General features: G+C 55.8%; 1 protein-coding gene across 1 annotated transcript; it reads right to left on the bottom strand.

Moving 5' to 3' along the window:
• Positions 1 to 8,313: 8,313 nt before the first annotated feature.
• On the bottom strand, positions 8,314 to 15,774 carry GAL3ST3 (galactose-3-O-sulfotransferase 3). Its single transcript, XM_054570586.1, has 3 exons — positions 15,630 to 15,774; positions 11,985 to 12,221; positions 8,314 to 9,895 (listed from the first exon to the last, which is right to left on the bottom strand). The coding sequence occupies exons 2-3, from the start codon at positions 12,107 to 12,109 to the stop codon at positions 8,722 to 8,724; spliced, it is 1,299 nt and encodes a 432-aa protein (XP_054426561.1). The 5' UTR covers positions 12,110 to 12,221; positions 15,630 to 15,774; the 3' UTR covers positions 8,314 to 8,721.
• Positions 15,775 to 17,040: the final 1,266 nt, after the last annotated feature.

Here is a 17,040-nt window from a genome sequence, read left to right as displayed (position 1 = left end):
GCTTCCCATGATCACTTGGCGTTCCATAAATCAGGCATCCAGCCTTTACCAAGGCCCAGTGACAAGCCAGAAGCTGCTTTTTAGAATGTAGAATTGTTGGCAGAGGCCGGCATGGCTAAAACTCCACAGGTCGTAACTATGATACTCCTACTGGGACTGGCCAGAGGTACCACATGGCGTCTTTGGCTGACACCTAAGTCAGGCACGTGGATATACCAGGCATGATGCCCAGGTGGTAGGGCAGCTTGTATCACAGCCTTTTGAAGAGCCTTTTTCAGATCCAGACCTAACACTGTCATATTTATAGTTTACCCAGTACATGAGTCAAAGCACCTTGTCCACAAGTGATAGCTTTTGGCTCCAAAACCCAAAATGCATACCATGCATCACTCCTCTTTCTTTATGGTGCATGGTGTGGGGGGACAGCAACACGTCTCTCCCGTTAGAAGATATCTGACATTCCCCAGACCTCCGGTCCCCGAGCAACTTTCCTACTGTGGCAGGCCCTGGAGCATCCGCAGGGTTCCTCTCTGACTCCCTGGCACACCTATGTCTACGGCACCTGAGGTGCTTGATGTTTCCTGCTCAGAGTTCAGTTAGCATAACGGCATTGATTGAATGTATCAGCATAATGTTCTCTGTGTTGTCAAAACGATAGCGGTCCCTCTGGACCTTGCAGTTTGCAGGAGAATGGAAAAACCTGTTCTATGTAAATGCAAACTGTGTGTAATTTACCATACTCAGGGGAATGTAAGAGAAAGCATGTGCTAGTTCAATAGCCACACACCAGTTGCTGGGGTTTGTATTGATTTTCTCCAATAAAGACACCACATCTAGAATTGCAGCTGGGATTGGCATCGCCGCATCATTGAGTTTTCTTTTTCGCCTGTAAAAAAAGGTGAGTTATAAGGGGATACATTTGGAATCACTGCCTTTGCATCTCTCACACCCTTGGTGGTGGCGCTAATCTGCAATTTCCCCGGGGCTGTGTTATCGCTTTTGGTTTGTAACTTGGCAGGGGAAAATTTCAGGGGTCCCACCTGGCCCTCTTTTTTGCAAGGTCAGGAAGCCGGTGGGAGGTCCTGTCAGCTACCGCAGGCTGACCTCAAAGTACATTCTGGGAGGGGGGAGTAACCACTGTACCCATCTGAGGGCCTCAGGAGTGTGGCCTTGGAGCTCTAAAGGCCTCTGGTGCTAATTGGTCTCCATGGGTGTAATATTCAAATTAACATCTGTAGCTGCAGTGAATTTATCATTTTAGCTGAGCTGAAACTATGTTTCTCAGAATCCTCTTCCCTGCAGTCCTGACTTCGCGGGGGCCTCAAGTGACATTTTGTGCAAGATCTGGAGAGTAGGAGTGAAACAGCAGTTGTAGCCTTTTTCCACTAGGACGGTTGGCACGGGGCCACCAGAAGCCGTCACAGCTCATCCACAATGACCTTCCCTGCTAGCTTGCCGTGGTGGCACCTGGCTCCATGACTCCTCCAGCTTTCTCTGGATCCTCCAACTTCTGTTGCTCCTGTTCCAGGGGTATGTTTAGCTCCCTGACAGTGTGCCAGCTTCTCCTGTAGGTCACATGCGCCATCCAAGGTGAAGGCTGAGATGCAGCAAAATGTGGATGCAGCTTCTGGTCCATGCGGTGGGTTCCAACCCCCCCCCCCCCCGCTCACATGCCAGTGTGTCTTGCTCCCCCCACCGCACAGTCATCCCAACTGTCTGCCGGCTGCTTTAGGCTCCAACACCAGCTAAAGGGACAACGGGCTTCCATAGCCAACCCTCACGACTACGTGGTGAGAAAGGGTCTTCTCCCCACAGTACACCTCTACCATATATAGTCGCTCCCAATAACTTTGTTTCTCTGATCAAATCCTGACTGATATAGTAACTTTAAAAGACATACAGACTGCCAGTTTTCTTTGTTAGAAGAGCCTTAGAGCACCATCCACGTCTCTTGTGTCTGTGCGCACTGTGGCAAGTCGATCAATGTCTCTGGTTGACTCCTTGTCTTAGCCAAGTGCTCATGCCAGGCTTTGTTTTGCTCCTGAGCAGCGCTGCATGAACATTGAGCCAGGAGCAGCCCTGTTGCTTGAGGAAAGAGGGGAAAGTAGTATGGTAGAGGGAGTGTATAAATAGCCCCACTTCTGCCCCTGCCTTCTATCCAGAATGCCCCTTGAAATGTGACTTTGCAGTATCTAGGTTCCTGCTCCTCAAATATGGACGGGCCTTGTGACTTGATTTGGCCAATTAAATGTGGCAGAAGTGCTGAATTGTCTCTTGAAAGACTTGCGAGAACTCGCCCGTTTTCCCTCACTCTCCTGCACCCACACTTGGCCAATGAGAACAAGCCCAGGCTCATCTGCTAAAGATAAGAGAGACCAGATTTCTCTATATTCTTTCCACCACATGAGGCTATGGAGGGAAGCTGACTTTCTGCAGTCTGGAAGGGAACCCTCACCAAAGCCCAGCCATGCTGGCACCGTGTCCTCAAACTTCCAGCTCCAGAAGCTGTGAGAAATAAATGTGTGTTGTTTAAACAAACAAACAAACAAACAAACAACCAGGAAACATAAGAGAGACCACATGGAGCACAGCTGAGCCGCCTTGGCCGAGGCCATCTTAGACGAGCCAGCCCCCAGCCACCCTGCCGGCTGACCCATGAGTGAGCTCAGCGTAAGGAGATCGGTCAAGCTCAGCCCAGTTCAGTGGAACCACAGAGATGAACCATAGTCTAGTGAGAAATAGTAAGTTTTTAAAAGCCATTATAGTTTGGGGTGGTTTGTCACATAGCACATAGCTAACTGATACAGGCAGCATGGGAAAAGTGACATTTGAACTGGGTTTTGAAGAATGGATAGAAGCTCTCCAGGTGGAGCAGAAGGAAAAAAGCACTGTGGGCAAAGAATGGAGGTTTGAATGGGCGCGGCACCTTCGGGCAGTGATATGCTGGTTTAATACCCATTTCTCCACATGTAGTTCTGCTGTGAGTGTTGGTTGGTATTTTTATTTTTGTTAATGAGTAACAAACTTTTCTCATGGAGGGCCAAGCAGTAAATGGTTTAAGCTTTGGGGGCCATAGAGTCTCCATCGCAACTACTCAACTCTGCAATTGTGTAAAATGCCACAGAACAATAAGCAAATGAATGGGTGTGGTTGTGTTCCAATAAATCTTTATTTACAAAAACAGATGGTGGGCTGGATTTGGCTTGTAGTGTGCCAATCCCTGGTCTACATGAACAACAAACCAATAAATCAAATTCTGGTTTGTAGAGTTTGTTGATTTGTAGTATAACTATTCCCACCGTGGCTGATTCCCACCGCCAAGGTAAAGTCACTGAACACTGTTTGGATGAGATGTGCCTAAGGAGCACATGATTCTGTAGGATTCCGACCAGACACATACCATAGAGACAGATACCCTTAACAGTATAAATAACAGTAAAATCTAGTAAACTAATTAGGAAGTAATGAGTTGTATTTATTATCTTTGTTATTAATATGATTGATTTAATGGTAAGTTTATACAATAATATAACTTTTAACTTTTCATATATTTAAATTGTGCTCAACAACTGGCTGGTAAAATTCAGCTTTTAAGAGCTAGTAAGAGCCAGCCCTGGCTGGTGTGGCTCAGTAGATTGAGTGCCGTCTGTGAACCAAAGGGTCGCTGGCTGGATTCCGGGTCAGGGCACATGCCTGGGTTGCAGGCCAGGTCCCCAGTCGGGGGCGTGTGAGGGGCAACCACACATTGATGTTTCTCTCCCTCTCTTCCTCCCTCCCTTCTCCTCTCTAAAAATAAATAAATAAATAAAATCTTAAAACAAAACAAAAAAGAGCTAGTGAGAGCCAGCCCCGCCATACCGGCGGGTCCAGGGAATGCTGCCTAATCCAGTGTGGCTTGAACGTGATGGGGACGGAGGGACGATGGGAGATGTGACTGGAAGGTTTTGGGGATCAAGCTAGGTTGAGCCTTGTGGGCCTGGGAAGAGAGGGTTTCCAGAAGGATCGCTCTGCCTACAGAGAGGAGGCTGCATGTGCTGTGGGGAGCCTGAGGCAGCTGTGGGGAGCGTGAGGAGGCTGTGGCTATAACCAGTAGAGAAACTCTGAAGACGTGGACAAAGACATGTGCTGAGGAAGGAGTGGGGTATGCCAGTTATTCAGGAGTCAGAACAACAACCAGGACATGGGGACAGGTAGGTGGCGCTGGAGAAAGGGTGAGGGAGACGTTAAAGAGGCACCAAGGACTGGGGCTTGAGTGTGGGGAACCACCCTGCCTGGTATCGGGGACTGTAGCCCAGCGTGAGCAAGGGCTGACCTGTTAGTCCCAACTGGAACAGCAGAAACGCGGGCCGGCAGGCATGAACCGATGCAGGCACAGGCGGCCCCCCCGCCCCCCCCCGGGAAACTTCACGGGACGAGGTCCCCACACTTGAGTACCTACTTGAATGGGGGTGTCAGCCCCTGAAACTGAGAGCATTGGGGGAGCTGGTTTTGGCAGAAAAATGAGATGTTTGGGTTTGAACATTGTGCATTTGCTGCCCTGGGGACACCCACCAGGAAGGGAGCTCTGGGCCGGAGACACAGCTGGGACAGAGGGCCAAGGTCTTGCCTCTTGTGGCTCCAGCTCCTGGGAGTGTCCTCGCTCCTGCCTCTGGCCTGGCTCTAGGCCACCACCTCTGGAAGCCACATCCTTTCTCTGGGCTTCCTTTCAGTCTCCCCACTTGTAATGGGGTATTAGGCTCTGACTCCCATGCCCTGCGTGGATGAAAACCCCATGAGACTGGGACAGGGGTGGAGGAGGCTGTTTCTGTCCTGTCCTTTGCCCAGCGGAGCATGCCAGGGACTCTCGGGGCAGAGAGGGCTGGCTGGCTGGGGTCCCCAGATTCCTGCAGTACCCCTGGTTCACAGGAGCTAATCTCAGGTTTATGAGGTTGAGGAAGGGCCGCGACGCTCCCCTCCCCCATCACACCCCCTCTCCTCGGCGCTCTGCCCGCCAGCCCCCCTTCCACTCCACCAGCTCCTCCTGGGAAGCTGCCCAATGGAGGTGGCAGATCTCTGTTTCCTCTCTCTGTGCCCCGTCTTTCTTACCTCTGCCCCTTCCTCTCCCACTCGAGCCCCCCCCAGGGGGCTTATCTCAGGCGGCCCTTTGAGAGTGAGCCTGCAGGGCTGCTGGGTGTGTGTGAGTGGGTGGGACAATGGGTCCCAGCGGTGGGAATGGGCTCAGGATCCCAAGCGCTCTGCTTTCCGTCCTAGATCAGCTTCTCCCAGCTGGGTGAGCCTGGGCACTTCACCTTTTTTTTTTTTTACCTCAGTTTCCCCTTCTGTAAAAGAGGTACGAGAATAATACATATCTCATCAAGGAGTTGTAAGAATCACGTAAATTAAAATACATAAAGCACGGAGGGAAGCACCCAGCCATAGCAAGTGCTCAGGAAACGTTAATGAGTGTCCTTGCTCTCGGGAACATGCCTTCTCCTGGCAGCGCTTGCACCTTATTGAAGGCTTTGCTCCTGCCACCTCAGTGACTCCCCATCCTCTACAACAGAGAGCCCTGTCTGGGTGCTGCTGTGTCAGGAGTGAGCTGTGCCTGGGCTGTGACGGTGACCCCGTCCGCGGTGGGGACAGCCTGGCTCCCCCTGCTGGTCATCTCCCACCATTCCATTTGCTGCACTGTCCCATGCAGAACAATCTGAACTTCGGAGCATGACATTCAAGGCCTCTCACAGCCTGGCCGTGGTGTCTGTCTGGAGCACCCTCCCCTGTCCCTGCTCTCAGCAGGGACATCCCTCCTCCAGGGGGCCTCTCCAGTCGGCTCAGGCAGGCGCTCCTGTCCTCCTTTGTTCCCGCCACTCTTGGCCCATCCTTCGATAACCATCGACAGCAAGGCCGCTGCTTGCCCGCACAGCGCCTTTGGGCAAAGTGGCAAAAGGTACCCTTACCTCAAAACGCTTTCTCCCACCTGCCGGGCGGCTCTTGGAATTGATGTGCCAACCTGTAACATCTACAAAGCGAAGGGTGTCGGGTCTGGGGAGCCCTGACAACATCAGGGCTTTAGGGATATTTCCATGAGCCAGGCACTGTACTAGCTGCCTTAGGTCAAGTACTGTTCATTCCCCAGGAGGAAAATACTCATTTGCAAGGTGAGCAAAGTGAGGCTCCAACACTGAGACCAAGGTCACAGAAGCAGTAGGTGGCAGAGCCAGGGTTTCAACCCCGAAGCATTTAAGGAGGTAATCGCCTCCATTAAAGTTGTCACCCTGGTTGCTACTTGCATGTCTGCCTGAGATGTTAGTGGGACCTTCTCCAGGCAGGGACCGCGTCTTACCCATGGCCAACACCCTGGAAACATGCAGAGTGGGCACAGAGCGAGCGGCACCACGTGTGTGTGGATGGAAGGAGCCCCTTTGCAGGGCATCGGGGTCCCAGGGGCTGTTGTCCTGGGTTGTGGCTGAAGCTGGAGATATTTGGACCTCAGAAGAGACCCCCTTCTGAGCCACTGAAGGCTGACATTTAATATCACGCCTACTCAGAGTCTGTGCCTGCTACTGCGCCAAACAGAGAAACCATCTCCCAGGGCCTGATGTTTCCAGTCAGTCCTCGAATCCAGGCTTTTCTGAGCCCAGAGTTGTGCTCTCTGCTCAAGTGGCGCAGGTTTGTGAAGGAGAGCCCACCTGCCGGGGAGGCAGGAGAGGCCTATTAGGGCAAATCTTTAAGTTGAGTTTCCCAGGAGGATCCGGAGCAAGGTGAAGGATGTTCCTGGCAGAGACAGGACCAGAGTCGAGGGCTGGAGCCAGAGGCCGGGGCGGGGGAGCAATGGCAGACGGACAAGTTCTTGGCCTGAGGTCCCAGCATGTCTGTCTCTGCGTAGATGACTTTGTCTAGTACAATTTTTTACTGCTGTTTAATGCTGGAAGCCTGATTGTACATTTGCCTGTCTGTAATTACTGCCTTATTTGCCTTTCCAGAGCTCTCCTGCTAAAAAGTGGGGTGCTATCAAAACAGCCCCCTTTCAAGCCCAGGCTGGGTCATATGACCCGTCATCCGACCGCTGCAATCTCCGTTGCCCAAACAGGCCAATGATTGTCTCCGTGGGAAATGAAGAGGAGCTGCTGGCAACATCTTGGTCTCTCCACTTGCCGTTCTTTGCGGGGAAGGCCCAGGGGGTCGGCCTAGCCTCGGGTGTATGAACTTCTTTATTCGAATGGCCCTGGGACAGCACTTAGGAGCACAGGTTCTGAGGCTACACTGCCTGGGATCAGATCCTAGTGACCACTCTCTAGACATGGCCACTAGGCCATGTTTCAGTTTCAGTTCCATCGCCCATAAAATGGTACCTGTCTCACAGGGTAAGGAGTATAAATCCCCTAAACAAGAGGCTGACACATAGTAGATCATGTTAGCTATGTTCATGGATATGTCAAAGTAGCTGGCTCTACACTGTAAAGTAGAAAAGAAAGTAACAGAAAAAGTCCTGATTCTCTGCCAGTTTTAAGAGGGAACCTTGTTTGCTGTGCTAAAGGACATGAGAGGACATTAAAGGACATTAATGGCCCTCCCTTGTCAGGATTGTCTTCTCCTTGTGGGGAAAAAAGCCGGTGGTGAAGTCAGTGACTCAAAAAGGGGAGGGGAAATTTGGCCCTGGCTGGTGTGGCTCAGTGGATTGAGTGCTGGCCTGCGAACCAAAGGATCACAGGTTTGATTCCCAGTCAGGGCACATGCCTGGGTTGCAGGCCAAGTCCCCAGTAAGGGGCGTACGAGAGGCAACTGCACATTGATGTTTCTCTTTCTCTCTCTTCCCCTTTCTCTAAAAATAAGTTAATTAAAATTTTTAAAAAAGGGGAAGAGGTAAACTTTGGAATTCAGCACCTCCTTACCTGCAACGCTCCTCCTCCTGCCTCAGCTCCGCCCAAGGAGGCGCTGTTCTGCTCCAGTCCCCTGCAGCCCTTCCTCTTTGTTTGCTGCTGCTCCAGTGTCCATGCCCTCACGAGCTCCGTGAGGAGAAAGGCCCCAGCTGCCTCGTTCACCTGTGTCCCCAGGTTACAGCGATCATGCTCAAAAAATGTTGCTGAATCAAATTAAAATAATTTATATTTTCTCAAAGGAAATGAGTGGAGCCTCTGCCAAGAGCGGCAGAGGGTCCCCCTTATCATGGGGCCCACAGCCATTCTTGGGCCCCTGCCTCATCCTCAAATGTGGGGAAATCTGGCTTTCAATGACTGACACACAACATGCACATTTCAAAGATATTTTATTTAAAAAAAAAACCAAATAAACAAAAAGCCCAACCCAAGAACCCTTGGTTCTGGGAGCCTGGGAGCAGCTTAGGCCTGTGGCAAGGGTGGAACCTGGAAGACAGATGGTGTGGGCCCCTCTCATCCCTGTGAGGAAGAACCCCAGGAGGCTGGCAGGCGGAGCCCCATTCTGCGGCCTGCGCTGATCCGCTGGGAAGAGACCTAGAAAAAGGCAGGCTGGACAGTTCTAGACAGGCCTGGGACCACTTGTAAAAGTCACCAACCAGGATGTTACCCGGAAGGAGGACAGGATGGCCTGGACCTTGATCGGGTCTATCAGCACCCTCCCGGAACACCAGGTTGAGACCACCCTACGGAGGTGGGCTCAGATAGGGAGATGCACCTCCAAGTATGGCGCGGGGCTTAAGTCTTTTGGAAGTGGGGGCCCAGATGAGGCAGACCTGGAGGCAGCCCCAGGCCAGACTCCTGGAGCTCAGTGGCCCTGGGGGCCGCGAGGCAGTGCCCGGATGGGCCGAGGCGGCGGGGGATTGTCCAGAACCGGTTCGGGCCGGGCCCGCATACTGACCCGGCGCTTTTGCTTGCGCAGCAGGTAGTTGGAGTACTGTACCTCGGGCATGGCCAGCTTGAGGCAGGCCTCAGTAGCCAGGCCAGCACCACCGCTGGGCAGGTCGTAGCCCATGATGTCCACCTTGCGGCTGGGCTGCCACGGCTGAAGCTGCTTGGTGCGGATCTGTGCGGCGGGCCGTAGCACAGGCTCATTGCCGAAGCAGCGCCGCAGCAGGCGCTCGCGGGCCTCGCGCAGCTCCCGCGCCTCGCGCTCCACGCAGGCACGGCCGGCGTGCGCCACGCGGCGCCAGAACGTGGCGTTGAAGTGGTCGTAGAGGCCGGCGTCGAGCGCGTTCCAGGCGCGCGCGGCCTGCGCCAGAGCCGCGGGAATGCTGGCCATGCGCGAGCTGGCGGCACGCGCGTTGAGCTTAGCGTAGAGCACGTCCTCCAGGTCCCAGGCCAGGAGACGCCGCAGCAGCACGAGCGACTCGTCGAAGTACTCGGCGATCATGACCAGCGAGAACACCTCCTCCACCTGGCGGATGAGGCCCGCCAGGTAGGCGGCGTCGTCGCGCGGGTTGCGCTCGTTGTCGCCGCCCAGGTCGTAGGCCAGCGTGTTGTGCGCGAACATAGCGAAGTGCTCGCCCGCGCGGTAGTAGAGCTCGGGCGCGCGCAGGAAGGCCTCGAGCGATGCATTGGGCACGCGCCGGAAGGCAGGGCAGTACTGGTTGTAGTAGCTGAAGAGCGACTCGAACATGGCCGCCGGCTCGCGCAGGATGGTGACGTAGACGGTGCCCGGCGGCATGAGGCGCTCGAGCTCCGCGCGGTCGAAGCGGAGGTGGCTGGCCAGCACGTGCGGCGGGCGCGTGGCCGGGTGCACGAAGTGCGCCGAGAAGTTGCGAGGATAGCAGAACTGGTGCTCGCAGCTCGGGTGCGGCAGGGCCACCGTTAGGTTGTGGCGCTCGGCGAAGCGGAAGAGGATGTTCTGCACTGTAGTGCCCGCAGTCTTATGCGTCTTCAGGAAGGCCACGGTCATGTGCTTGGGACGTGGTGGCGAGTCCCGCAGAGGCGGGCAACTCAGAGGGAACAGCCTGGGATACCTGCAGGATCCGGGGGGGGGGGTACGGGGAGGAGGGTGTGACAGGTGTGCGGCTTGACCTCTGCCCCGTCCCAAGGGTTGTGGGGTGGGCCACAGAGTGGCTTATTTTGGGCTTTACCCACAGAGCAGTAGAGGGGTATGGTAGGCGGCCTCTAAGATGACCCACGTGATCCCTGCTGGCCTCCTGGCATTCATGCTCTTGTGTATTTCCTTTCCCTTGAGTATGGGCGGGACTTACTGATGCCTCTAAGGAATAGAATAGGGCAGAAATGATCGATGTCACTTGTGAGATTACATTACAAAAAGACTATGGCTTCTAGCTTGGTGTCTTTCTCTAGGAAAGCTCATGCAGGGGGCAGCGAGCTGCCATCTTGTGAGCAGCCCTGTGGGGAGGGACCAGGTGGCAACAGTTCCCAAGGACGGGGGCCTTCAATCCATCCCCGTACTTGAAGAGCTCAAGTCTGCCAGCAACCACACGAGTGAGCGTGGTAGGGGAGCCCTTCCAGTCAGCCCTTCAGATGGCACCGCAGCCCCATTACAGACCTTGGGCCAGAGGCACCCTGCTAAGCCCCACCCAGGTTCCTGACCCACAGAAGTGAAATAATAAATGTTTGATAGGCTCAGCTGCTAAGTTTTGAGGCACTTTGGTTACACACAGAGAGATAATTAATAGAGGGACAATAGCCCTGGGACATCCTGGAGGAACTCTGCTCTCCAGATATGGAAAGTGAGGGCCAGAAGGAGAAAAACCATTTATATAAGTCTGGCAACTCAGATAAAGTCACCAATCCTCTTGCTCTCTAGTTTTCTTTTTCTTTTTTTAAAAGATTTTAGTTATTTAATTTTAAAGGGGAAGGAAGGGAGAAAGAAAGGGAGAGAAACATCGATGTGTGAGAGGTACATCGATCCTGCACACCCCCAACCTGGGACCTGGCCTGCAACCCAGGCATGTGCCCTGACTGGGAATCGAACCAGCGACCCTTTGGTTCACAGGCCTGTGCTCAATCCGCTGAGCCACACCAACCAGGGCTGTTTTCTTTTTCGTGTTTACTTTTTCACTGGCTCCTCACCTTGTGGATGAGTGACTTGGGCTTTGAGGCAACCCATTTGTCATATGATTCTGTTAAGCTCTTTGGATCTTTATTTGTTCCCTCAGCCAATCCCTCCCCCCTTTTTTTAGCATCTCCTATGTGCCAGGCACTGTTGTAGACTCAAGAAATATGATAGTATAAAAAACCGATAACAATCCTATTCTTCATGAAGCTTTCGTTTGTTTCCTTAATCCTGAAACAGGGTGTTCGGGATTACAGGTGACCGTAAACTCTCGTCAGACTCTGAGTCACTCTCCGGTTTCCCTTCTGCCGCCCTAAGCACAGTGTAATGAGTCAGCTCTAAGCAGCTTTGAGAACACCATTGAGATTTCTCGTCGGTGGCCGATCCCAGCTCACAGTAATGTCCCCACAGGCATTAAAGGCCAGCAAAGCATCTGGCAGGGGGCCTGGGCCCGCCGACACCGTTGTCCTGGGCACACCATGTAGAAAGTCAGGGAGTGGAGGCCCCGAGGAGGTGCAGGGATTTGTTGGGGTCGTATGTGAGCCAGGAGTAGGATAAAGGCCCCTATTAGTCGTCGCGTGGAATCCTGTGTCAGGGTGACAGGCTGGGTCACTCATACCGTCATTTCTATTTCACAGAGGAGGAAATGGGCTCAGAGAGGTGAGGGGACTTGCCCAGCACAACAGAAGTGGTGAGAAGTTGCTTGCAGTCCTTTGCGGAGGCAGCCCCGTGATGTTGCGCAGCACTTGGGCTAGAGTCCCAGCTTAGTCACTAACCCTGTGACTTCGAGCAAGTCACTCAGCCCTTTGAGTGAAGATCAATCCCTGCCCCGGGAGGCTGTGTGTGGATATAGAGAGATGTACGGAAAACACTTTCAGGAGAGAGGGAAGGAACAAAGCCCAGCAGAAGACAGACTTCTGGCGGGTGCATGGGATGGGAAGGAGCGCTCTCAGTTCTTGTGCTAACCAGGCAGCTTGGCCACAGGAGGTCCCCTGTCTTCCCCAGCCCCGCCCCCTCCCCAGGCCCCGACCCCTTACCAGCTGAGTTGTGTCCCCTGGTGGATGAGGAGGCTCAAGGTGCTGCACCCGAGCACGAGCAGCAGGATTTTCCGGCGGCTCATCATCTTGGCGGCCTGCTGCAGGCGCTGGAGGATGGGTGGCATGATGGGGTACCCAGCCCTGGGCCGGCCAGGGCGTCGCTATCCAGGACACCCTTCGCCGGCACTCATGGGGGCTCCTGAGGCTCTGGTAGCAGGGCCAGTGTTCCTCAGAGACCTGGCAGGAGAAGGAGGCAAACAGGTTTGTAGTGGGCCCGGGAGCTGGGCTCCGAGCCCCGGCGGGCTGCTGCGAAGCAGGCGCCCAGGAGTGGGGCGAGCAGGGAGGCCCGGGAAGATCAGATTCCTCCCTCCCTCCACCAAGACCCTATCTCCACGTTGCTCCAGATAACTTAGTCTTGGGTGGAATTACAGACTCTGGGGTGTGGCCAGCCCTGTAGGCCACAGCCACTGCCTCCCCTGGGCCCTGTCTCTGCCTCTCTGCCTGCCCCTAATTAGTCTGTCTCCTCGCCGTCTGTGTCCATCTCCTCGCCGTCTGTGTCCGTCTCGCTGATAGACTTGCCTTAGCACCAAGGCTCAGCTCAGAGCACAGAAGCCTCAGCCCAAGGTTTTCCCTCCTCCAGGACTCCTTACCTGATGGCCTCAGTCAAGGGCTGGTCTGGACGCCAGAATCTGAGCTCCTTAGAAACTGACCAAGCCTTCGCCTCCTCAAGCCTCTGACGTAGGGAAGGGGTCAATACTGCAGGCTACTAGGTGCACTGTACTATCATATACTTAATCCTGTTTAATCACTTAGGCCCTAACAGGTATTCCCGCTTTACAGATAAGGAAACTGAGGTGCTAACTGCTGACACCCCTTGTCTGGGCCACACAGCTGGTATTAGCCGAGCCTGGAGTCAGACCTGCTCTTTCTGGCTCCAGAGTCCGTGCCCTCAGACAGGTGTGCTGCTCCCAGAGAGACATCCCCAGCCCGCCCTGGGCGCTGGCACATCGGCGCGCTTCCCAGCCCGGAGCCCTCCTAGCTGGGCTCCCGCTCTGAGGGCCCAAGACCAATAAATCCGTGAGGGAAACAAAGGAACGACTTGCAATCCTGGAACCCTATCTGGATTCCATCCCCAGACACCTGAAACCATGGCCGCCCTGTCGCTCACTTGCAGTGGGGTGGCACGGGAGTGGGGCGGCCCTGGGAGGGCGCGGGGTGCGGGCAGCGCAGAGGGGCTCCTGCCGCTAGCCTGCTGAGAATCTCCCGGAGAAGGCGGGCCAGCATCCCAGGTGAGCGACACTCGGGAGGGCCAAGGGCCTGCTCTCCGGCCACTCGCCCGTCCCCACACATGAATGCCTTGGCTCAAGGGCAGCCCAGCCCTTGGCAGAGCTGGTGGAAAGTCAGCTTCAGTGGCAATGCCTGCCCCCTGGCTCGGCGGGGTCTTTGCCCCAGGGGCCTCAGTCTCCAGGTTCTGGTTCCGCTTCTGCCAGGCATACACCCCTCTCCAAAGGGGAGGAGGAGGCTGGAGCCTGCCGGGCATGTGCGAGTGTGGAACTAGGACACCTGGGTCCCAGGAGGGGTGAGGTAATGTGAAAACTCTTTGACCATCACCCCCCCGCCCCGACTCCGGCGGCCCTGGCTTGGCTTCCAGTCCCTCTTCCCCTTGCCCTGATTAATCCCGGATTACATTGAAACCTGTTTGGGGGGAAGGATGTCCTGGCCACGCCTGTCCCCTCTCTCCAGGCCCCATCACCTCGTTTGGTCCACCAGCTGGCAGACAGACGTAATCCGCCTGGAGCCAAGCAGGGTGAAGGGTCCACCCACAGAGGACAACCAAGGGCATAGCAGAGAAAGCCCAAGTCCTGCGGGTGTTTCCAAGGATTTGCTGGGGCTGGGACCGGGCCGGGGCCCCGCTCTGCCCTGGTGGGCAGCCTTCGGGCGGAAGTCAGGGTCAGCGGCCCCTCAGGATGTAGACCTTTTTCCCTTCGTCATTGATCCTGCCTAGAGGACTTGGTGACCACACAGCTTCCCAAAGGGGCAAAGTAGGAGGGCCAGCCTATTTCCATCTTTGCTAAACTCACTGAAACCACCCTATTTTTCAGAGGACTCTGGGTCAGCCAAAGATGTCAAGCCTTGAGGAAGCTACAGTGGAATTTCCCCTGGGAGATGCTTCAACTGGGCCCCACAGAGAAGCGTGATGGGCTGCCTGGTGGCCCTCCCCGCGCCCCAGGGAGCCGGCCAGCCAGAGCCCAGGGCCAGGCTCACTGGAACAGGGCATCATCGGCGCAAGAATTCTCTGGGCACTGGTTCCTACTTGGCCACTGTCAATGACGGGACGCTCATCCCCTTCAGATACAGCCTGATCCCATTCTGAGCAGCCTTGGCTGTTCATAGGTTCTTTCTGGGATAGCTGGGATCTTCAGCTTGTCCCCTTCCACCTTCCACTCTGCACGGTCGCTAGCGCTGCCCTCCCACACCACAGGGACCATTTTCTCCACGGCAGACCTTCAGGTGTTCGAAAGTGGTAACCCCGTCTCCTCTGGACGGGCACTCGGCCAGGGAAACATTCCAGGTCCCGCAGAGGGTGCCGCTCAGACACCCGAGGCAGCCTGCCTCCCCTTGGGAAGTTCAGTCCTTGGGGATGGAGTCAGGGCACTGGCGCCCAGGAGGGGCTGAGTTTCCCTGGTAGCCTCCAGCCTGGGGTGGGGCGGGGTGGGGCGGGGCTGCCGGGGCCAGGCCCCGGTTCTTGCCCCTCAGATGGCTTCAGACTCCTTCCTGGCCCCTGCCCCCCGCCCCCCGCCTCCCGTCCCCCGTGCCTCCTCCATGGGGAGAGCGTCCCTCAGCCATCCCAGACGGGTCAGTGTGCCCAACCTCATCAGAATATCAGTGCTAATTTTAGTCAGAACACTCTACCTCAGGCTGCTGCCCGGTTTTTGCAAATTGCTTTTCTTTCTCCAGGGAACCAAAGAAGAAAGGGAATAGCTAACCAGAGCTCTGCAAACTGGCCTGGACGTCTACCCACCCCCAAAGGAGCCCTTTTCTCTCTCCGCTCCAAGCTCTAGGGCTGATACCGGTGCATTTAGAGGAGGGCACCCTGGCCTGGACCACCCAGCCCTGACGACCTGGCTGACCCTTGGCTGACCGGAGACTCCGTCCTTACTTGAGGAGGGTACAGCCCAGCTAATGGGGAAACTGCCCCGGGCACTACGGAGGAAGGGACCAACGGCTGAGAAGGCTGCAGATTAGTGTCCCGGGAGATCAAGTACCTTTCCACCTCCCTCCTCCCCTCCCCAGTCCCAGCTTGCGCCAGGTCCCTCTTGCCCCCGTTCCCTGTCATCCATCCCCACGTCATCCCTACCTCCAAATTCCCCTCTCCTCTCCATCACTACCTCCCCCCCACCCCGATTGTCTCAGTTTCATCCCAACCTCCCCCAGGATCTGTCACTGGGATCTGCTCACCGTAGGGGATAGGCCAGATTCGCCCCCTCACCCAGTCCTCCCTCTCTCCCCAGGGGGCAATGAGTCGCCCTCCTCAGACTCTCCAGGCACTGGGTCCCCAGGACACTCTCCCGCCCACCCTTCGTCCCCATCCCGGTCTTGTCCACCCTGCCCCCCCAGCCCCAGGTTGACTACCGCAGTACTCACGCGCGAGGGCTCTGCCTCCGATCTGGGTGGCGGCGGCGGGTGGTCGCCGCTACCTCCCAACCTTTCTGAAATCCGCTGCGGGTCCGAGGGTGCTGGGGCCCTGCGCACCGAGTACCCGTTGCTCGCCTCTCGGAGGCTGGATGGGATCAGGTGGCAGCGTCTGCTGGGCTTCGCTCTTGACTCTGCCCGCTGCCCGCCCCCCATCGCACACTGGAGGCGGGGCGGGGGCGGGGGCCAGCAGCAGCGCTGGGGAGAGGGAGGGGAAGGGGAGGGGGCAGCCCTGGCTGGCGGGCTGCTGCACGTCCTCCGGGCGGCATCTTCAGATGCGGGCATCTTCCACTGGCAATCTTGCTGAGTCCGGACACCAGTGTGGCCAGCTCCTTGCTCTCACTTTACAGAGGGGGAAACTGAGCCCCAGAAGATATCTGGATACCACAGCATTGCTAGACATTGCTAGACTTTCCTGGACCCCACTGGTCATCCTTGGACTGGAGGGTCCTGGGGGAGTTAGAGACACAGGCACACTTATAAGCACCCGCATATGCTCTCTCTCCTCTTCTCCTCCAGCCCTGAGTCTGGTCTCATTTGCCCTCACACCTCTGGGTACTCTTTCCCCTCCAGCCCCTGAGGGAGCTCCTTGCTGCTCATCCATCCCCACTCTTTATCAGGACCCCAGACCCACTCACTCCTGACCAGAGCCTTAGTGGGCCTGGGACCCTGCCCAGGCACTGTGCCTGGGTCTGGCTGCTCCCAGCTCTCTGACGGGGAGCTGTTCTGAAACTTGCAGGGGTGATATATGTAAAGGCTGCGTGTGAGCTCCTGCGTGTGGGGGTGGCCTTGAACTTTCTACAGCCCTCTTAGTTCTTAGCTCCCGCCACCTGGGAGCCACACGAGACACCAAGAGCCGCACATTTAGTTCTGCGGTCCTCCTCGACCCCTGCTTCCTCCTGTGCTGATATGGCAGGGGTCCTGGAGCTGAGGCAGCCACCCAGAGCTGGTACTGGAAGGGGCTGGATTCCATTCTAGACCCACGCAGGTAGATATTGCATGAAGACCCTTACTAAGGAGGAGAAGGGAAAGGGGACACTTAGCAGCAGGAGAACTGCTCGTGGTTCCCGTTTGGCTCCTCAGTCTTCCCATCTGAACAATGGGTTTCCTACCCTGCTTGGGTCTCAGAGCTTTTGGGATAAAAGGGAGCCCCACTTGGGCTGTCACTCTCTGGCCGAAGCTCACCCATCAGTCCTTAGTTTTCTTGCCTCAGAGACCCCCCCCCCCCAATCCGCTTCCCTAGCACATGCACGTGCCTTGGGGCCTGTAGCCTCGGATGACCTGCCATTGGCTCTCCAGTTACAGGGAGCAGAAAGACACTTCCTTTGTGTCAGGAATGGTTCTGCTTGAGCGGGCTGACAAG

The sequence above is a fragment of the Pteronotus mesoamericanus genome, unplaced genomic scaffold (genome assembly GCF_021234165.1).
Source record: "Pteronotus mesoamericanus isolate MK-2021 breed Mesoamerican mustached bat unplaced genomic scaffold, CSHL_Meso_final contig_214, whole genome shotgun sequence".
NCBI lineage: Eukaryota > Metazoa > Chordata > Mammalia > Chiroptera > Mormoopidae > Pteronotus > Pteronotus mesoamericanus.
Note: the sequence above shows the minus strand (reverse complement) of the source record. Positions and strands in the feature narration are given on the sequence as shown.

What these genes read in the sequence shown, in the direction of transcription:
- GAL3ST3 (XM_054570586.1), bottom strand. Translation starts at nt 12,109, where the DNA reads ATGCCACCCATCCTCCAGCGCCTGCAGCAGGCCGCCAAGATGATGAGC. An exon ending in CAGGGGACACAACTCAGCTG is followed by an intron (nt 9,896 to 11,984) that starts GTAAGGGGTCGG and finishes CGGATCCTGCAG; the next exon opens with GTATCCCAGGCTGTTCCCTC.